The sequence below is a fragment of the Ambystoma mexicanum genome, chromosome 6p (genome assembly GCF_040938575.1).
Source record: "Ambystoma mexicanum isolate Mex_15411 chromosome 6p, UKY_AmexF1_1, whole genome shotgun sequence".
Classification (NCBI taxonomy): Eukaryota; Metazoa; Chordata; class Amphibia; order Caudata; family Ambystomatidae; genus Ambystoma; species Ambystoma mexicanum.
In genome coordinates, this window is record NC_090935.1 from 999,224,927 (window position 1) to 999,247,836 (window position 22,910).

At 45.4% G+C, this 22,910-nt stretch overlaps 1 protein-coding gene across 1 annotated transcript in view; it reads left to right on the top strand.

Moving 5' to 3' along the window:
• PHAX (phosphorylated adaptor for RNA export) overlaps nt 1-22,910 on the top strand; it is a 229,615-nt gene that overhangs the window by 133,008 nt on the left and 73,697 nt on the right. Inside the window, exons 2-3 of the mRNA XM_069625600.1 lie at nt 8,868-9,481; nt 22,494-22,614. Coding sequence (XP_069481701.1) covers nt 8,868-9,481; nt 22,494-22,614 — 735 coding nt within the window. The remainder of the gene's footprint in view (nt 1-8,867; nt 9,482-22,493; nt 22,615-22,910) is intronic.

The following is a 22,910-nucleotide window of genomic DNA, read 5'->3' on the forward strand; positions in this document are numbered from 1 at the left end:
CAGATAAATCGAGGGAATTATCTATTACCCTCGGGGAGATGCCCGGTGAAAGAGCGACCATCTTGAAGTCATAGAAGTGTTCAGACAGGATTCATCTAGGTGATTATCAATTGAAGAATCATGACGGATGTGATAACTGTATAATGAAATAGAACTGATAGAATTGCTTTCCATTATCTTTTTTATAGATGGAATTAACAGAAAAATGTTAGTGACAGAAGAGAATTTGAATATATAGCTCCTGATGGAGGGAAAACCTTTCCTGAAACGCATAGAGCAAATCCCAACAGTGCAAGAAGAATAATATTACATGTATCAATATTTTTGTTCAATCTTAAGGATATTGCTGTTGTATTTAGTGTGCAAGGTGAATTATGAAGACATGTAAAATTTGTATGATTACAGAAGAGTTTTCACTATATGAATGGTGTGTGTGTGTGTGTGTGTGTGTGTTTTTATTATAGAAAATGTGAATGCCTCTTATTGGAATATACATGAGATAATAAAATATCGTTTGGATTACAATATAAACAGGCATGCAGGGTATGGGAGTGTTCCACAAGTTTGTGGACATATGCTGGTTTTAAGGGTGTGTAAGAGGCCGGTAGCAAAGGAGTTGGCCGTCGCTTCATAAACAGTCTCGTCTGACCTGGTAATGCCAGAATGCTAAGGGAATACCAACTTCGATCTGTCTAAATTGTCTGTTTATATTTTGAGATTTTAGCCCAGTCGTTTTTTGTAGGATATATTTCAGGAATTGTAACTACTATTCTCTCCATTGCCTGCACCAAAGCAGCCTGGTCCACGAGTCGAGAATGTTCCATGTATCCCACTCTACCAATCTGTCTCGCCTCTGGGGGCATAACTATTCTCATAAACTGGGTCATGTCGGCCCAGAAGGTGTCATTACGTTGTAGGATTATTTGCAATTCTTCAACAGACCACTGCGGCTCCTCTGTAATATATGGGAATTATTTGACCAGATGGACATGTACGGTAACAAGGTTTGGAGGTTAACCCGCCTCCTTGTTACATTCTGGCACTTGGCTAAGGGGTACATGAGGGTCTCTTCCATAAACTGTAACTCCCTTTGTCACGTACAGAGTACATGAGGGAGGTGCATCTATCAACAGATGTCGCCGTACCTCCTCGGCCACATCTTCACCGCTCGGTCCCGGTAGTACTTGGACCAACGGTAAATGGGGTAGCTGTCCCGGTCACAAAACTTCCTCCTGTAGTGGCTGTCTAGGTTGTGGTTGTCTGTCTGTTTTGCCCTCATAACTGTTCACCTGCTAGTAAAAAAACTCAACAGTATCTTCTGCTGATTTGCTGTCATGTTCTTCCTGCTTGTCTTTTCCTTTTCTGTCTCCTGTATTATCTGGGGACATAGATGGATTTTCTTTTCCCTGTCCCTCTTGATCTCTGGTATTTTATCTGTCCTCACAAACTGTCATTAACTACCCTCAATCTTCTAACTTTGCTTTCATTTCTCCATGCCGTCGCCACCTCTATCTAAATGGCGAACATTCCACGCTGCTTCTGTGGAATCTTCTCCTTTTGATCTTGAAACACCCGTCTATTGGCCCGTAAATTGTCCAGTTTAAAAGTCCTCTCTTTCGTGAACTGTATTTGTTTATCATGCTGCGCTAAAAAATGCTAAGTCTAAAAAATCATAAGTAGTGCTGCTAAATGTGGTAATACTATAGTGGGTGATCTATTTGGGAGTCCCTCCACCTGTGTTTTTTGTAATTTTTAATTTTTTTTGCACATTGCTGTCTGTAATTCTGACCTACTCAACGTTCACTTGCCCCTGCTCCATTCACACTTTGACTCCACTACTTTGCGGTCCTGCGAGATAAGGTGGTTTAATTACCAGAGACACTGTGGATAGGGACTTGGTCCTGCAGGCATTCAGCGCTTACCATCTCAGTGTCCCCTTTAATGCTTGTCCTTCCCTTCAATATACCAAAATATTGTTAATACCTTGGTCTATTAAGGGAGCCTTCTTTTCAATAGAAGCGAATGCATTCGGTCATCCAGAACCAGAAAATACGACCATCCCATCTACCTATTTAATTCTCGTATTTTTCCAAGTTTATTTCAGCGTGAAGATGGGCAACAATCAAAACCACTGCTAGAGAACAGGCAAAATCCGAATGACCTAAAACCCAAAATCTTGTCCCATTTCTGCATAACCCCTAAATATGACCCCACCTAGTCTATCCCTTTTCCCCTTAATGGACACTCTGTTCGCTGTGTGGCCTCGCATGCACGTTCACAGCCCTGGTATCCTTTTTGCAACAGGAACCCCCTGATCCCCGGGAGTTTAAGGACTCCTAACATCTCTGTAGCGTGCTTGCCGGTCTTTGTAAGGAGGCAGCTTCGGGTTCAGCAGCAAGCAGCGTTGTGCGAGACACCTGAGTCGCAGGCACCATCTATGAGCAAGCAATCTAAAGCAATGAACAAATGAGGCCTTGAAACAGACAGCATGTCATTCAACCTTGCTTTCTTAGCCATCCCCCTGGAGTCCCAGCTCATATCCCCTTATACCTCCAAAGAGACTCCACCCCATATGTCCTGATAACGTCCGTTCAGTTATTCCCACCGCCAAGCAACAATGAACTTCTTTCATTAACTGGCTTAGTCCTTTGTTGCTCTTTGTATGCAAACCATGATGCGCCCATATCCTTTTTGGTTCGTCTTTTCCGTTGTCGACTGTCGGTCCTGTAATGTAAGTGAGGGGCATAGGTCCACCGCCCCCTGACTCACTGCCTCCTGAAAATAACGTTAATTGTTGAAAAAAGAGGCAACAGGTGCCGTCCAAAGATAGTGTCTAGTCGGCCTTTACCCAATTACCTTAAATCGCCCCAAAAGTGCTGAGCCCAGTTCTTTTTCATTGTGTATCTCTCTCGTTTGAATAATAGGGCAGGTATTGCCAATGCCCACAGACAATGTCCGCTGTTATTTAACGAAATATAACAAATGCTTGGGCTCATGAGAGGACTGATGAAATGTAGGCATCATAAAACTGAAAGTCATGATACAATGGAGATCTAGTCTCCTTCACTTTACCTGTCCCCTGTCCTGAAGATAACGTCATATGAATTCACTTATTACCCTGGGGTGTCACCGCTGACTAGGTGGAATGATGTCCGAGAAAGAGGTGCTTGTTCCTTGGACAGGCAGAGTGGCAGTGTTCATTTACTGTCCAGGTGGTCATAGGTTTGTGCAGCAGTTTGATCACAGAATTCTCGAGTCTGTGTTGCAGTTGTGTTTACAGGGTCTTTGAAGTCTTGGATCTTAAACTTTCAATTTTGATTGTATTGTGCTGCTTCTATACGTACGCAGTAATGTGCTTGCTTTACAGCTCTGTAGAAACGTAACTGATGGTTGTAGGGGAAGAGACGTTCAGCTCATGTTTTTCCTCCAGATTAAAAAAAAAATTCATGTGGTTTAATTTTGGATTTAGCAATTGAGCATGTATTTGGCAAGACACGTGTTAAGCTAAAGGAAGAACGATGTAGCTTTTTCTAGACCGTGAATAGAAACCTTACATCGTAAAGTCTCCAGAATGCAAAATAATGCAAGTCTGTAAAATCTAGTTCTACACTACTGTACTTTGAGCACAAAGAGACACGCTAAAAGAACTTGTAATATGGTCACTTGGGTATAGACATTCTTTGTCACAAACTCCCTGCTCATTATGCATGATGGTAAGAACATTTGCTTATTGACCTAAAATTAGAGCTTTTTATTGCATGACAAGCTAGTAGATGACCTGGATATAAAACACTCCATAAAAGGGGAGTTTTATTGTGTTACTCTGTCTTGGAAGCAAACGCAGAATTGCTATGTAACTGGAGCTGATATGGCTTTCATTTGGAAACTACCCATTATAGTGTGAATTGCCTAGAACATCCATGCATAAGGCACTGCTGGGGAGGGTGGGGGCTACAAACCAAGATGGTCGCCATGGATTAGGAAGAAGGTTCTTCACCCTAATCCATGGTGGCCATCTTGGTTTGTTTTTTTCCCAAGTTGAGAAACGGCAAACACGCTGTTTCATCCAGGTACAACATGCCATTGCTGTGACTGAGCTGCACCTGGAACATGAGTGTTCCTGCCGAGGGACAAGGGAGTGCAAGGTAAGTGGGGTGGCGATGGGTGAGGGGATGTGGAAATTGGGGCAGCAGGAGCACATGGGGGCGCACTTACCTGAATCCCGGCGGGGAAGATTGCATCCTCCCGCTTCTGAGGAGGCTTTGAGGAGGCTTGGAGCAGACAGATTACCATGAGGTAAAGACCCCATCCCGAGCCTCCGGCTTGGCTGGGAGGCGGCCACCCTCTCCTCCCCCTCGCGCCCTCCAAGCCAGATGTTAAACCCAATTATAAACACACATTTGGACAAATATGCGGGCAATCGCGGTCTTCTTATCCAAGTGAGCTGATGCCAATTTTAGCTCTGAAATGGAGAAGGAAAATGCACCACGGACACTTTTCAGAAGCTTTTAAATTTAAGGTATTTTTGTAAATAGGTACTGGCTTCCCCACACACATACAACCCTCAGCTATGCCCTGAACAAAACAAATTAACTACTGATATGGCAAACGAATGATTTAATTCACATCCACTTCCCAATTGAGAAGTTTTTGCAACTTAATTCCATATAAATGAAGTCTTTCATAATGTACAGTCCCCTAGGCAACCGAGGTATTTAGGCCTCTTCGGCTTTGCAGCTCGAACAAAGTTTATTTCTACCAGGGACAAATCCACAGTTTGCTCTAGTAGAGAATGGATAATCTGACTAGCCAATTTCGATGTAAGGAGTTACTTTCTTAGCCCTCAAGTATCCCTGGTGCTCTCCTGATTTCGTTTTACATTTCTTTTCCCGATTCATTGATTTCAAGACTGAGGGAAGGAAGAGAGGTTAGTCCAGTTGCAGCATATGTTCTTGGCCATTACAATATGTGGGTGGAGGGAAGTGTCCCAGGTGAAGTTCTGCATTTACCTGTTGTATTACACCTAGGTTTAATATTACTATTCTACTTCCTTTATGTGTTGGCACGGAATGCTTCAGTTTTAGTGATTGGCAATTTGATTGATCAGTGTTTAGAGTGTTGCGTTCTACATTTGTTACAGATTCAAGGTTCAAGAGATGCGTTCATTTGACCTTTTTGTTCAACATTCAAACGATGATATAATGAATAGTAACGCTATACCCTTATAGACCGAAAGAGGGGGTCATTATTACGGGATAATGACCTGCTCCCAAGTTATGGGCCGACACAAAGCCAAGGGCCAGAGGTTGGGCACGGGTCATCCCAGCAATAATACTTTGGAGGACTATAGGGCTATTAGCGCATAGTGTTAGTAGCAGTAGCAACAAAGTTTCTGTAGTTATGGAGGTGAAGCAAAACATATATTAGTTTAATTAGTAAAGTACACACACAAGGTTAGTAAATTTGCTTTTGTTTTGTATTTAGTTTGTAGGTTGTCTTTGCAAAGTAAGCATTTTAATTGTGAACTTGGTTGAACTGGAATGGTTTTAGCACAAGCTTGCTTTAGGTGCAACGTTAAAGTAAATCGATTTTCTATTTAAAAGTCAAAGAAAGTTATGGTGGGTTTAAGAAGGCTGGAATAAAACTTTCACCTGAAATGTGAAAGCATAATGGTCCATTTGAGCCAAGTCGCATGTTGCACAAAGCCACCTGGTAGCTATTGCTCGAAGTTCACCTCCAGTTCGGAGCCACATCAGAAGGCATTGTAGGTATTGTGGTAGGTCAGAAGGAGGAGACAGACCAATGGGTACCATGTTCTGCAAGAGTTATCATAAAATAAATAAAATGCCTTACCTTCCCTATACTAAGGGTTTCCCTACCTAACAGAACTAAACTAGGTTGCTCGTCAGTAGTGAAGTCTGTAATCAAAAGTCTATCCTCCGTCCAAAAACGAACCTACTCTGACCCTACCACGATTTCTAAACAACAAAGTCGAGGAGAATGGCTCCTTTCTCCTGGAATGCTTTTTGAGCACAGTTCCCCTCAGAAAGGGATTTTCAGATGGTCCTTTGCTATCTATTGTAACAAGTTCGCCAGTCCTTTGCCATCTTTTGAAACAAGTCCTCCAGTTCTTTAAAGGGGCTCTTCGAGGCCCTTGCATATTGGTTCCTTTGATCTTTCATAGTTCTCTCAGGACTTCCTGTTATCCAAATGCGCAACACTTCTCTCTCCTTTAATACAAACAGATTGGTTCTGATTACCACTCTTTCTCTTCCTTGGTCGCCTTCTTATTAAACCAGGTGTTGGACCCTTATACTCCTTAACGTGTTGCCACTCGTGTTGCCACTCACTGGTACGAGTAAGAGTAGTCCTTGTAGGAGTCTCACTCTTCTTAGTACTTTGACACTCACTGCAACGAGTATGATCACTCCAATCTTTATATTCAGTTTTCCATCACACTTGGCTATGGCTGTCCAATTTAGCTTTAACGCTCCTTTCCCTGGGTCTCCCGCTCTCCCCTTTACATTGGGTGTAATGGGGCTGCGTTACAGAGTCTCTGTGCTTCCTCGCTTCGATTTCGTTCTTTGTCAGGATGCCTTCTCTGCCTTCTTCCATTCTCTTCAGTGACACGCTTCTGTGTCCAGATGTGGTATCGGAAACGGCAGAGCTTGTCCATCTCTCCCTGCTTGAGCCACTGCCTTTCTCTCAATTCCCCCTCTGGAATAGGTTTGCACAAATTGCCTGTCGTGGTCTCTTCCCGGTGTGCTTGCCTTCAGGCATGTCAGGGTTGGGGCTTCTCGTCGGCCCCTGTCTAAGGTCCCTCCAGGGACTGTCAGCCTCTTGGCAGTCTTCCTCCACTCTGCTCTACAGACTGTGCACCTCTGGCACTGTCTTGGTGCAGCTCACCACCATGTGAACCAGTGTTCTCAGCGTCTTCCCTCCTGCCGGATTGAAACTCCCAGGTCTCTCTCTCTGGTTCTTAGGCCGTCCGCTTTTATCATGCAATGCAGGGGCTTCTCAGCGTAGTCCTTCCTTTGCGTTGGAGTTGTGTTCTTTAGAACTCCTTTTGGCTTTTCCATCTCAGTGATTGGCAGACAGGTATTCTTTATCACTCCTATGCTCTTAATGTTCACAGTACCAATATGATATTTTTCTTCTGCTTTTGTCACAATAATCTATGTAAGAGGAGTCGGATTGTCTGTCAAATAGAACGGTATTAAGTGTTTGAGGATAATGAGAAGGAAGTTCCTCATTGGAAAGGGAGTCCTTCTCGCCAAGCGGAGATGCTCTCCCTCTGAGGTCCCGCTTACCGCCACCCCTGAGGGTTGAGGGGGACTGTTGTGTAGCACGCTCAGCTCCCTAGCCTCCAGGAAGGAGCTCCCCTCTTGGGGAACGAATGTGACTGAATCCCTTGATTCGTCACAGTATGCAAATTAGCTCCAATGCACACCTTTTTCTCCAGGAAATTTTGTCTTCGAGGGAAGTGCTACTTTCTTTATACATGGCTTAATCGACCCAAGACAGGCATTTTGCAAGGCGTGGCTGGTTTCAACATTATTAGGGATCATAATTGCAGTATCGTCCCTACAGCCTTGTGGTTGGAGCCTTGGGCCATGAAAGTTCTATAAAAGTGAAAGTATTGTCCCACGTTTTAGCTTTCACATTGTGTTAAAATTAGGTTGGAGTGTATTGTTGAAAGAAATCATGCTGGGAAATTTGCATTGCTGTTTATTGAATGCAGAGAAATTAATTTGCTCGTTACCTTTGCTGCTTATGAAGTCAAAATGTCTGGAATGCAACCAATGCCAGTAGTTATTGACTGTTTAATAAACATCCAGTTTGACTGGGAGGTCAGGAATGGCTGCCATGTACCAATAACTATTATTCAATGCTTACCTATTCGCGATTAGCTTTAGATGTTAAGTTGGCATTTAACCTAATGCAGTTTAACCTTGCATTTCCCACGTGAGTGCTCGGCTGGTCCGACAGTCATCTGGTTTCCCTGGAGGCAGAATCCTGTATGAGGGTGCATGTGAATGTCTACTGGTGCTGTGCAGTTGCGCAATCGGGCTTATCATTGCTTTCCCAGGGTGAATCGGTTTGACAATGTGCATGCAGGTATACACAAAATGCAATCTTGAAGCTGGGAGTTTGCTTGAAAAGGTTTGATTTTAGTTGTGGGACCGTAGATGTACGGCTCACTGGAGATATATAATGCGAGCCTTTACTGTGTCTGCTTTTCAGACAATGAACATTACTCACATGCCACCCACTTAGTCTGTCACCCACATTCATCCATCTGCATATTTGGTCAAAGAACCGCCCGCTCATTCCCACCCCAACCAAATGCATACCTGAAAGGGGACATGACTTGTACCTTTTTCTGTTTTCTGTAGGCCATGCCATGGGCATCACATCTGCTCACAATTTAAGGGGAGTACAGGCTACTTGCCCATTCAGTCCTTGCACTCTCAGCTAAACCCCCCGAAAAGTGACAATGCATCATAGCAGCATTGGTTACAATTTCTGGAATCGCCCATAATAAAGCCAGCCACCTTGCTGATCGGTTCTGGTATTAGCCTCTGACAAACGCAGCATCTGGGTTGTGAAATTAATGTCCCATTAAACCTGCAACAGCCCTGCTGTGTAGTGCTGGGGGGCGGGGGGGGTCCAGAAGTATAGCATCCCATCTGAGATGTAACCCCGCATGGCACCAGTATAACAGATATTGTTCCGCCTGACCCGTCCAGGCCATTCTATGTATGCCTCCTTTTTGCTGAGGGAGCCAGACCTGTAGACTTTGCCATTGCTGGTTAGCCTGTGGATATTGCAAAATGTTCACACTGCTTGTTTTGTTCTCTTTTCAGACGTCATACGTGAATAGCACAGCTCCACGAGTCCAAGGCATCACTGCAACCCTTCCATCCATTACCAGTTATCGGACAACTAAGGGCGCAGTGTCAAGCGATGACAGTGCCTCTGACTCGGATGATGACCGGTCCCTGTGGAAACGACCAAAGCATGTCACTCTCCCCCTTAAGCCCGAGCCCTTGCCCTTTGTTTTGAGTCACCCGAGGCCAGCTGCTCCCACTTTGAAGAAAGTCAACAATATTTGGGGCTCGGTTCTGCAGGACCAGAGTCAGGATGCAGTGGCAACAGAGCTTGGGATTCTGGGAATGGATGGGCAGCTTGACATGAGCCGGCAGTCTGAGGCCTACAATTATATTCTAGCCAAGAAATTAATGGAGCAAGTGAGCAAGCAGGGAGGAGAGGAGATGGCCGATTTGGACAAGGAGCTGGATGAGTACATGAATGAGAAAAAGAAGCCCTCCCCAAAAGAGGAGAAAAGTCATGCTCATCTTAAACGAAGGCGGCCAGTGAAGGAGAGGTTGGGCGAACGAATGGGAATGAACATGAAAGGACGCTGTGAGATTACAGAGGAGGATTCGGACGAAAAAGTGGCTGACGAAATCGCTTATCGGTGAGCTTTTCGGCAATATTTTATAGATGTTTTTCAATAGTTGTCATTGGTAATGTTTATTTGTAAAGCGCCTATTCAAGGCAAATGTTTATGTTTGGGGGATATTTTAAGTTGCCATTTTATCCGAAATTTTACACTAAGAATGCCACGTGGGATACTTTCCAAAAATGCTTTTCTCTATGAAAACTTTAAAACTAATTTCCGCATTGCTCGGGGTTCACGATAATGTTGTGTAATCTTAACATTTGAAATCATGCACAATTTGTATGTATATTAAATCGTAACGCTGGCTGACCTTATGCGAGTGCTTTCAAGCTCATCGTCTGTAACCCAAGTGCTTCGACTATGACCATGTTTTCCCGAGGGAACAAACGTGTTGGGAGGAGATGGAGAGACAGAGCAGACATGAGGTACTGAGGAGAGCCATACATCTTAAAAGAAAGGGCCAGTGTGCGCATAAAAGGGCCACCACAGAACAGTATGAAGCTTGCAGAGCATGGAGGCTTGGAGTATCACTACCAGGGTGCAAAATGTGTGCCTGCCACTAGCCATTGTGTATGTGTAGAATTGAGGAGGTGTCTAGCTTTTTATGGCTGGCTAGTAGCTTGGACACTGGTGACTACATTATGGCACTCTGGCCAAATACACGCACCCAGGTCTAGATTGAAAGGAAGTCCAGTAAGTATACTTCCTGTTCTAAGCCATGAAATCAGTGGGATTCATGGATGGAAATGGTAATGAAGTGCACCTTTCCTTGCTCTCCTTGGATATCCTGATTGCAAGATTATGCATATGAGACTTAATTTGCACAGCTAAACCATTAAAAAAAAAGGTAGTCCCGGGGCATTTGTGGTCAGAAGCTCAATCCCCTTTGCCACAGCCAGCTCATACTTCTGTTTAAAAAAAAAAAAAAAATTCTGCAGTGTGTGGTCAGTTAAGACTTCATTTAACTTGTTGACTATGATGGATTTCTCTTTTTCAATGAGCCTGGCTGGTGAGCACCTGCTTTTGGGCTCCACGCCTGCCAAGGTGATTCCTGCTGTCGTCAAAGTAATGCCACTTGTTGGTCACAGTTCCTTAAAGCTGAACGTCCCTATGCCTTAGGCCCAAGTACCACAGGTTTGACAGTCAGCTTTGTGACTTGCTTTCATTTTGGTCTTAACTGGCTACGTCCGTGATCTACTGTATATGCGATCCCCACTCTGCATGTTATACAGGACTTGTAACTTGGAAGCAGAAGGGTCAATAAAAACCTTAGGCAAGTACACTTCTTTTTCTCAAATTCTCCTCCTTAAATATTTGCTCTTCCTAGGCAATTGGTCTCTCTAATCGGGAAAGCAGACTTCAAGGCTAAGTCTACTCTCCTCTTTTAGTGGATAACTTACCTGAGGTATGCTACTTTCCCAAGTGGAGATAGTGACCTCTGATGCTTTTGTTGCAATAGAAAATGTATGGCAGTACTCCATGGTCTACGCAGGAGACGTCTGGTAAGTGGACACATTTTTATTTATGTTCAATCAGGCGAGGTACAGGTAGACGGGCAGTAGGTGCACAAGAGAAGACCCACCGGTGCATCAATCTGCTAGCAGTACACGTCTTAACTGCCACACTTAAAACACTCCTTCCAGCATGCACGCATAATCCATCCAACATTCCACCAGCCACAACCTCAGCACTACAGTCACAACCTCAGCGCTGCAGGCACTGGCTCAGCAAGCCAGCCTACCACTGCTTTCTAGGCATACATCTACAAGGTGTCTCCCTGAGGTGCTACAAAAGTCGGTGCTTACCGGGCTCTAAAATTAAAGTACCTACTTAAGCAAGGGGCCATCCACCCAGATTTGATGTGCTTTCTCGGCCTCCGAGCTTCAAGAGGTGTCCTGCAGGCTGTCCGCTTGAGTGGTGCCACAAAGTCTGCATGTCTAAAACTAAAACATTAGTTATTTCACTAGATGTCACAGGATATAGGAAGGCTGTCTTCTAGGTCAGTTTATGGGCCGTAAGAAGAATGAGCCTTCCAGCTCCAAGAAACTGAAGACAATTGGAAAATCATTGGTTGCTATGGTGTCAGAAGAATGAAGTTCCTGTAGACCGAGAACCGTGTGCCTTTGACTGTTCCTCTGTAAGTATGTCCTGCCACCTGTCCTATGTGCAGGGACAGCCACCATCCCTCTTTGAATTTCTTGGTGTCTTTAGGTACTTTTCAGTTCTTCCTTGGTTTCGGATTGCCCCTCTCGAGTGAGGTTCCTCTCCACACATGACCCTGAGGAAACAACTTTGCTCTTGCTAAGATTATGGGCTTCTCCTCCCTGTGAGGATAACTTGACTTCACTTGTTCCCCTTTAGTTTTGGAGCAACCTATTTGCGCTTTTGATGTAAGTATGTTTAGTCCCAAACTTTGAAGATTTTGTCACCAGATCAGGTCACTCTATAGTACTGCCTAGCCTATGCATGTTCAAACAACTTCGCTCCTACTCTTGCTACGGTCCTCCCCTGCACCTCCCTCCCACCCCCCAGTCCTTGTGGTGACCCCGCCAACAGCAACCTCATGGACTTTTCACAGCCTACCTGTGGCCAAAGTCTGCCGTTGTAAAACTCCACAAACCTTTGACTTGGTTGGTTAAGCTGATTACTTTACCAGCCTCATTAAGTAGACCTACACCTGACCTTAATTGTCCTACTGCATCTGATCTTGTTGGCAGCCCTGCCTTCCCATTCTTGGTTCCCCACTGCTCTCGTGGCCATGCATTTTCACTGTCACAATTCTAGCTCAGCAAATCGGTTGCATGATCTGTTAACTGAATCGGAGCAGATAAAATATCCAGGTGAAAAGGTCCATTGTAAGGTACTTTATTCCCCCAATTCTCTTTTGCTAAGTCTGCATTCTGCTGTCCCCTCTTCTCATGAGGCAGGGGTTTCAGGTCCCGTTTCATGGCATCTGAAAGGAATGGGATACCCTGTCAAAGTGGCGAGTTTGAAGTGGACCAGAGTTTTGTGATCAGTGGAAGATTCACTGAACATAGGGCCCTAACGGGTTCAGTCGTTTCGTTGTATTATGTGGTACGCTGAGTAGCCAGGATAATCCAAGTCTACAGCCTATTCTCCTTAGGTAAAGGCCAGATTCCTCTTTTGGGAAGATGCACCAGAATTAATCTTTACATCTTCATGAGGCAAATATTGATGCCATGCTGACTGTTATTCTAAAATGTAGATTGGCTAATTGTCAAGGTAACCATTCGGATGGGTGTACCGAACTGAAGGTTGCACCTACTCATTTCGGGTATCTTGACATGGACACAACTGGCTTGAATCCAGCAGTCCATTTGAGCTGGCTTGGCAGCCTTTTTTATGACATATGTGCTCTGTCTCTGGCACCTCTAACCTATGCCAACTCCTCATATGCAGACCTCCCTAAAGTCTTAACTTTTCCAGACAAACGTCCGGATGCTGCAGCCAACCTCTTCATTGCCCAACAACAGCAACGTTTCTACAGGGCAGAAGTGATCAAAGCTCCAGATGCATTGAATGGGCAAAGCACAGCCTAAAGGAAATATTCAACATAATTTAAGATGTTAAAACTTGGTAGACTGTGACGCACCAATCCCAACTCCAGAACTGTGCGATCATATCGTGACAAGCGTCACCAAAGATGATGCTCCTTGAAGGATACCTGGATAATAAAGGCAGGGTGCAAAATGTGCACTCGCCACTAGCCATTGGCTAGTGATCATGACTCTTGGCGAGTAAGAACTAGTGTGCTAAGTGTATGTAAAGCAAGTGAATTCGTTTTTTATGGCTGGTTAATTACTTGCACTTTAAATTTGGCACCCTGATACATGCCCAACACCTCCCTACCTCACCAAGGAAACTTCACCTCTGTAATCAACTTCTCTGTTCCTAGCCACTTTATGCCCCATCATATTTGAAGACCTTCTCACTGCCATAGACTCGTACAACACTGCAGTCCTCGGAAGGTCCCTGGCCCCACTGCCCCCATTTAATTAAACTAATGCAATCGATAGAACCGATGCCTGCATTTTTCTTTCCTCAGTAATTCAGTCCACACTGAGAGCACCCCCTGCTAGTAAAAGCTGCCTAAATCAGGCCACTCCTCAAAAAGACAGTATGGGGAAAATGCTCGAAATATTCATATACGGACAGCTCAGAGAATGCATTGAAAATAGTAGCATGCTTCAGAACCACGAGGGGCACAAAGTCTAACTTGCTCAAAATGGGACACACTAAATAACAGCACGGGCGGTAACTCAGTGCCCTCCTCGTTCTGGCCATTTCAGCAGCTTTGGATACCATTAGCTATGCGCCTTTTCTTTAAAAACTAGGCGACATTGCAATACAAGAAGCAGCCCTACACCGATTACCTCCTTCCTCGCCAACAGAAACAAAAGCACTATTCTGGACCCTTAGACTAGAACTAATAAGCCTATCCGGCCTCGCCTACTAAAACTATACAGATGACACTCAAACTTATCTGCAGACCAGTAAATAGCCCTTCAACTAATTCCCCAGACCTAAAAAGATGTGTTGCACATGTAAGGTGTTTCTCCCTCCCCCCCCCCCCATTCTGTAGAATGAGTGAAGAGCAGCCTGTAGGAGATCTGAGCATTGGAGTACAACACCTTAATGCACACATGTGCAAATAATGAAGACCCAGGGGGGTGATGGATGGACCCTCATGAGGGCCTAGATTCCGTCAGCCCAGATGACTGACACTTATACCCGTGCCCCTGGTTAAATGAACAGACAAAGCCTTGCTTCTTATAACAAGCAGGAACTGCTTTCTTTTATGTAATTTCAATCTGTTAACCCAATCCTTGGTACACATGAACCATGTAACATACAGGGCTCTTAACAGAGGCGCTCTCTGCTAGTACTTAACAGACCCCATACTTAACAATTCTCATTCCATCACTTTCAGTAGCATTAATTACACTTTAGTTGAAGTAATATTGAACTAGGTCCTGTGGGGGCCCCGGAGGAAAGGTTCATTTTCATTCGTGTAAATGTCTGATTAAATGAATCAGTAGGGTCACTTGAGGACGTGCGCATTCACATGTGGTAAATCATATCTCTGAGGAGTCACCTTAGTGTGTGCATTCATATTTAATATTCATATACCTCCGTGGAATCGCCTGAGAACGTGCGCATTCACATTTGGAAAATAATCATATCTCTGTGGGGTCACCTGAGAAAGTGCGCGTTCATATTTGTGAAATAATCCTCTTGATCAGACCATCCCCTCACTACAGGTAGCTGCAGACTACCACTGGAACGTGCAACACTTATCACAATATTACAACACTCACCCAGTCAGACAGCTGGGCCGTATTACGCCTCACCAATACGCTAGGCGAATCCCCTAGGAATGGATCCCAGCGGGAATTCTAAACTTCCCCACCCAGCTTGCCAAGTGACGAGCTGTGGGCTGGTTAAATCAGTCCCCACCCCCAGTGCGTATATCGCCGGGGGAGCGGATCTATTACTCCCACCGGGGCTCCCACAGCCTTCTACACCATGTCTCAAGTTGTCCAGCCCCGCTTCCACGTAGCTACTGTAAGAGTAAGCCATTCAGCGTCCCTGGGACAGGTTAGGCGAATACTGCCTATTGTCCGGTCCTTACCTGTCCATGTGTTGGCCATAATGCCGGCTCACACAGGGCCCGGTATCCCTTTTTACTGTTTCCCTTTCCTACCTCAACGCTAATACTTAGTGCGAGAAAACCCACACCACGCTGAGAAAACCCACACCACGCTCTCTCTCTCAGGAGCGGTGGGGAGCAGGGTGGAGCACCCGCCAAATGCTTCTGCAGCTTAGCCTCCGGCACACGCTGTCGACCACGGGTGGGGGAAAGAGGACTGCGGGCCTAGATTGGCTGATGGCCTATAAAGTACACTGGCACACCAGAGGGCCGGGATGCCCTCCGTGACAGAACAGGCTCCCTTCTCTCTGCTTGTCTCTCACAGCTCTCCCTTCAGCCGATTCCCCTCAGGCTCTCATCTCCCCCGGGAGCTCTCTACTTGGGTCTGCCAGCAGGGGGCTCGCGCCCGCCCTGAGGTTAAATCACCGAACAGACAGTTTATCTAGGTCTGCTGGAAAAGCTACAAAAAGCACAAAACTGTCGGACTACTGAAGATGAAACGGTTCGAACACCTCAGCCCTGCATTCAGCATTCAGCGTTGACTTCTCTCTTAAAGAATAACCGTTAAACTCCCTGCATTGCACACTGCGCTTTTCATGGAAATGGCCGTTTGCTTCTTAAGAATGAATGCGTCGAGTAATGCCACTCTAGTCTTTGTTCCCAACTTTAAAATAAAAATGCAAGGACAACCTTCACTTTGGAACTCCCTACTCAAAGATCTTCAAATGGGAGCGGAACACCAGAAGTTCAGGAAAGCACTCAAAACAACGTCAGCTAATTGAACCATATATACCCCCAACTGGATTCATCTGCTTCCATATATACAAAGCGAGTTGGCACTTAGTTTGTCGATCAACCTAACTTTTAACAAAGTAGACTAGTCTGCTGAAACAACAAAGCCAACTAACCACAAACACATGTATTTATTTATTTTTGCATTTATATAGCACACATGCAGCCCAGGGGCATCGCAGTGCTGTTACTTGTGGCGGGCGTAGTTACAGGGAATGCAGTACATTGGCAGAGCATACTAGAGCAGAGCATAAGACGGCCGGCATACATTCAAGACAGGTACATACATTCGGACAACCTTCATAGATATGGGGATTAGTACAGTTTTCAGTGAGTGTTTCGAGCAGGATTTAAATGAAGAGTAATGTTTTCATGGCTTTACGGAATGCTAGGTGGGAGACTTCTCCTCGCAGGGGTGGTGGTAGTGCGTTCCATTGGAGAGCTGATGGGTAAGGGAAGCTAGCACCTCCGGCTCGGGCCCTCTTAACTCTGGGGACTGTGAGCATGTTTGGTATGGTGTTCTGGTCGGTCTTGTGGAGACTGATGGGTGGATTCTTTCCGAAAGGTAGGGTGGAGCAGTGTGGTGGATACACTTATGAGTGAGGGCAAGCGCTTTGAAGAGGACTCTTTCTCCAACTGGGAGCCAATGTGCCTGTATCCTGGTGGCTGTGATGTGCTCCTTTTTAGGGATTCCTGTGGCTGCACGCAAAACGTTGTTTTGTATTTGTAGTTTGTCCATGTTTTTTGTGGAGGTCCCTAAAAACAGTGCATTGCAGTAGTCCAATCTTGATCCTGTGATGACAAACCTGAAGAAATCACAAACTCACTCCATTCCTTCTCCCTCACTAATTACTCACAGCTAAGTCATTCAACATTTTATACCCTGAGCCTTCAGGATCTTCAACTGGCCATCTGTGCCCTTGAAAAAAGTGTAATGATTAGGAAACAAATTGCTTCAGCAAAGAAACTGCTTTTGCACAAAACACACCTCCACATGTCTGGGCAGGGCAAAGGGCACTCTTTAAGCTCGTCATGGAGTACATTACCTGAAGGCCATTCAGTTTGGTCAGTGATCTCTCGTACTCCCTGCCCCTGTGTCCCCTGAAGGAATGGCTTCAGTAGAGGTTACCCCTTGGTGCCAAAATGTTGCATCTAGCGGAGTCCATTCTTCTCATGAGGCAGTGTATGCTCTCCAGCTGCACATGCTGCACATTTTAGTCGATGTAGTCCTATTGGGTAACGTTTTAAAAGTTCCTTTCTCATTCCATCTCTGCCCCTCCTATTTTGGGTCCGTTCTAGACGCATGGCTGGGATAGGCCCTTCTTCCTCCAGAGCCCTACAACAGGTTTGCAGCACAGTTTGGCTAACAGAAAAACTTAGTTCGGAACGATTTTTGTTTTTTGTTTTTGCAACGTTGCTTCATTTTCTTCAATGGAGTCCCACAGCAGATTTGCCTTATGTCTAGATCCTTGTTGATCCTTTGGGCGAGTGAGGCCCTTTTGCCTAACTCACCTGCTTGTCTCATTTTGTTTGGGGTGCATGGGTCAGTCCATATAGCTACAAGGGCAGGAGTTTCCCTTTGTATCCTGTTGTATCCTAATGCAAACCACATTCAGTGGAGTGCATTAGGGACACTTTTTGTCCCTTAATTTTTCCTGACTGGTCCAGAAGTTCTTCACTTCATTAAAGAACCCGAAGCTTGAATGCAAGTCCATTACAATTTGCAAGATCCAATCCAAAGAGGCAATTAAGTTTCCTGCAGCACAAAGACACAAATGACCGCAGATAAAAGAAGTTGACGGCAGACACTGGGAGTCCTATTCTGGCTTGAACTGTGGAGCAAATGCATACTCGTGTAGATCTGTCAACCACATCTGCAGACCTGAGTTACAGTAATTTCCAAGTAAGCATGGTATTGTTCACTGCTCTCAAGGTTCTGTTGTGCAAAGTGGAGTTCCATACTGCGATTGTAAAGCTTGTATATGTTTGAAAGCTCCTCTGGGCAGCCTGTCTGCGCTTTTTGGACGTGGCCATATCGGATCTCTCCCGACGAACTAAGGGATATGCAGTTGAAGAGGTTTAGCAATTTGAAACTGTACAGTAAGACCACCGTAAATTGGGCCACTTTATTTAGGCTTTTCTGCCACAATATAGAAGCTTGGTTCGGCAAGCTAATCTTATTGATAGGGCAAGATGTGGTTATTAGCTCCTCTTTCGTTGCTGCTTGTATACTCCTCAGTAATCTTTCTGACAGTTTGCGTAGTAACCGGATGTTCAAGTGGTGACAGATTTTCTACCCCATGCATGGCATTATTTGACAGTGTATAATCCAAAGCTCACTGACGCATTTAGGGCCAATCCCGTTATTTCCACTGTGTCAAGGATCAGATTTTACTTTGTACGATACAAATAAAATATCATAACTTATTTGTATCGCGCTCATACACAAGTGTTTCAGAGCGTGACAAGGCAAGGGAAGGGAACAGGGGAGAACAAATCTTATTTATTTATTCAGATTTGTAGAGCGCACGTCAGCCCGTGGGCATCGTGGCGCTTGTTACAGACAATGTTTTAGTTACGTAGGATACAATATTTACATACAATTACAATATTTACAGCAGTATATTTACATGGATTCCTGAAAGTTTCCTATTATTTTGCAAGGAAGGAGGTTTTCAGTTTCCTGCGAAAAACGGGGAGTGAGTTTTCCGCTCTGTCTGCAGGAAGAGCGTTCCAGGTCTTGGCTGCGATGTAGGGGAAGCTTAGACCTCCGGCTTTGGCTTTTTTGATGCGTGGGATGCAGAGTAGGTTGAAGTATTGCATCCTGGTGGGACGGGAGGAGGATGGTTTGAAGATGGTTTCTGATAGATAGGACGGGGCGGAGAGAGAGAGAGGCATTTGTGTGTGAGTGTGAGGATTTTGAGAGTGATCCGCTCTTTGACCGGGAGCCTTTGGGCTGAGTGCCTGGCATGGGCGATATGCTCTCTTCTTGGGATACTGAGAGCGGCCCGGAGAGCATTGTTTTGCGTGACTTGTAGTCTGTTTAGGTTTTTGGCTGATGTGCCTGCTAGGAGTGCATTAAAGTAGTCCAGTTTGGCTCCAATGGTTGCTCTCGCTATAGAGAGGCAGTTTGGTTTGGAGAGGTAGGGCTTGATGGCGTTTATGAGTTTGTTGGTGTGCGCAGATGAGGAAGTGATTGCGCTGACTTGTCTAGTCATAGATAGTGAGGAGTCAAGGTATACTCCCAGAGTCTTTACGGTAGTGGACACGGGGATGATGGAGTTGTCAATGGAGAAGTTAGCGTAGTTTGTCAAGTTTGTCTAGGGTGTTCTGTTGACCTAATATCATGATTTCAGTCTTGTCTCCATTGAGGCAGAGGCCATTAACTGCCATCCATGCCTTGATAGTGGAGTAGATTGTGTGGAGAGCCATAGCGTCTTCGTTGTATGATCCTGATAGAGGTAGAAGTACTTGTGTGTCGTCTGCGTAGTTCGTGTATGTGATGCCGTAAGAGTCGAGTTTGTCAAAGAGGGGCTTGGTGAATAAGTTAGAGTGTGGGTGCAGTGCATGATCCTTCAGGGACCCCGCAGTGGATTGTCGTAGGGGTGGCGTTGGCGATATCCGAGAAGACTTTCATGGCTCTTCCCTCTAGGAAGGAGGTGATCCAGAGAGCTGATTCTTTAGGGAAGTTGGCTGAGTGTGAGGTGTGAAGTGAGAGTCTTGTGATCAACCAGATCGAAAGCGGCTGAGAGATCTAGAAGGAGCAGAAGAGCAGGCTTGCCTGTGTCCATAATTTGGGTGATCTGACTCTTCAGATCCACCAGGGCTGTTTCTGTGCCATGTCCTTTTCGGAAGCCTGAATGCCTAGTCCCGGGGATGGAGTGGGTTTCCAGGAATTGTTGGATTTGGCAATGTGCGGCTTTGTCCAGTGTTTTCAGGAGCAATGGCACTGTGGTTATTGGTCTGTAGTTGTTTGGTTGTAAGGGGTCGAGAGTAGGATTTTTTAGGAGGGGCCGGACCCAGTGGGCAAATATCGCCTTTACATGGGGAAGGTTTGAGATTTTTCAGTAGGTTGATGACTTCTGATACAGTGACGTCTCTGAAGGAGAAGTCCGGTATGGTGGGCTTGGACGAGGTGGGTGGGGTGTTGGTGGGTTTGGTTTCTGTCTGTTGAAGTGTTTTGCAGTGGTCTTTGATTTTTGGAGTAGGTCAAATTTGTGTAGCATGGCAGCTTGAATGCTGGTACACCATGCTTCATCTTTGATTATTTCGTCTGGTGTATTGGGGGGGGGGGGGGGAGAGATAAGCTCATTAAAAATGGCGAAAATCTCTTTAGAGTGTGATTTGGCATTAGAGATTCGGGTTTGAAAGCGTTGGCTTTGACCTTGGTGATAACTATCTTGTATTGGTGGGAGATTAGATTGAAATTGTTTTTGGTGCTGGTGCAGGGGTCAGATTGCCAGTTTTTTTAGTGCTGCTCTTTTGTCGGATCGCATTGAATGCTGATCTTCAGTAAACCAAGAGTTGGCGTGTAGATATTTCTTTTCTTTTTTCCATTCGAGTGGTGCTATTTCATTGATCGCTTTGGTGATGACATCTTTGTAGATGTCTGCTAGAACATTGGGATCATTAGCGAATGGGGGAGCTAGCTCGGGGGTATTGAGGTAAGGACGCAAGTTATCCTGAGTTTTTTTTGAGCTTCTGACTTGTGCAGCACTGGCAGGGGTCGGAGTTTTGTGGTTTTTGGTGATGGGAATACAGAACTCTATGCAGTTGTGGTCAGTCCAGGGCAATGAGGAGTTAGAGATGATAGTGGAGAGGGAGTTATGGTCTGCAATCCAATCAAGGATGCGGCCTTTGGCGTGAGTAGGACTTTCTACTTTTTGGGTGAAGCCCAGGTCGATAAGTTCCTTGGTAAGAGTGGCTGCAGATTTGTCTTTAGTATCGTTGAATCCGAGATTGAGGTCCCCTAGTAGAAGGGTTTTGGTGGAGCTTTTGATGTTATTGCTGAAGATGGGAATGATGTTATCCTGGGAGTCTGGGGTGTTGCCTGGGGGGGCGGTATAGTAGGTGGATGTTAATGGTGCTGTTGGGCGACAGTGTGCGTTTGGTCGATAAGAGGTCAGAGTTGTTGGTCGAGGGGTGACTGACAGGTCGGAGCTGGAGGTTTTCCTTGTAGATGAAGGCTACTCCGCCTCCTATTCGATCTGGCCTGTCTTGTCTGAGTATGGTGAAGCCAGGTGGTAGTGCAAGAGCAACGGCAGGGCCAGATGCTTCTTGTAACCATGTTTCAGTGATGGCTTATAGGTCAATGTTATTGTTGTTTATGAAGACATGATATCAAATTGACGATCTTATTGGGCCCAGTGACAATGAGAACGTGCAAGTGCATGGGAAAGGGAAGGGGGAGAAAGTGCATGGAAGGGGGAGAGAGGAGAGTGCGGAGCAGAGGAGAACAGATAAATGGAGGCAATAAACGGTGGTAGTGCAGCCATCAAGTAACAAGTGCAGTGTTTACGGCAGCAGACTGGGTAGGTCTGAATAAGTGCAGAAAAGGAAGAAAATGGGGTTGGGGGGGACTGTATGGGTAGATATACAGTCCCCATTTCAAGGGGTGGCCAGGTGGCAGTGCAGGGGGTGGCAGGGTGAGCAGGTACCTGGGCCCAGGGGACAGAGGGTGGCCAGGTGCACAGTGCCAAGAGAGTGTAGATCAGCAGGGGAGAGGGGGAGCGAAAGCAGAAGCAAAGAGGAAGGTCTTGAGATGCTTCCGGAACCAGAGATGGTTCGCCTCCTGTCTTAGAGTGTCTGTGAGGCTATTCCAGAGGGAGGCAACCGCCGAAGACCGAGATCTACTGTACAATAAGAATTCTGTATAGTTGGTTATTGTTCTGTAAGATCTAAACAGTCCTTGGACCTATGCAATGCCCTAGAAGTCCAGTCCTGCTAAATAAGAGCTTCCATATTAATTCCTCTTATAATCCCTTCCTTTCTAGGAAGCTCAACTCTCATCCCATGTACTTTCTGCAGACTCCACGCCATACTCCCCGGGCAGATTAAAGTAAGGTGAACATTGTTCATTGTCCTGTGGCGGTGTTTGGAGGGGAGGGAGTAAAGTAAGGACGCTGTCCCGTGCAGCATGAAGGCGGCTGAGTATCAGTAAGACGCCTGGTACCATTTTACTTTGCATATGAACATCCAAGGTATTAGACTAAGTGTGCTAATGGCTCGCTTAAACGAGGCTGCATTAATTGAGGACTTCAAACTGGTTGAAAGAACCCTGCAAGAGTGCTGAGGATGGGGGCAAGAGGAAGTGGGACATTTTGACTTGATGGTTTTAGGTAAATGGGTCAAAGACTTCCCAAAACAATAGACTGAGATTCCTGTAACAAAAGGGCTGAATCTAGTGGTGCCCGATTTCTCCATAGTTTGGTTCAGATATATTTAACTGTGTAATTACATGCTGAAAGTTTTGAAGCTGTCATTTAGCTTCTTCATTTTTGCTATATTCACGCTGGTTAAGGGGCTTATTTTGAACCATTAACATGCCTTTGCTCTCTTTATTAGCCTCTGCGAGCCAAAGAAGGACCTGATATCCAGGGTTGTTCAGACCATTGGAAAGAAGAAAGCAATTGAGATACTGATGGAAACTGGAGAAGTAGAGGAAAATGGAGGCCTCTTCATAATGGTAATGGAGCATTCGGTTGTAATGTAACTTGATGTCCTCTACTGATGCTGTTTTTTAATGTTTGGTCTTTGGAGCAACATGTTTTATGGCGAGTTTTGAATAAATCTGCATCACTACTGAAGTGGTCCTATGCTCACTTTGCAAAATGAATCCATTTCAAACCGCCCATTGCGCAGGGACTATCGCACAATGGGAATTGCAAAACAAATGAATGTTTGCGCCAAGTTTGCATTGCCTCCCCTCCACAGCTCTCTTCATTACCCTCGCCCCACATGACACTCGCCTCCTGCCTCAGG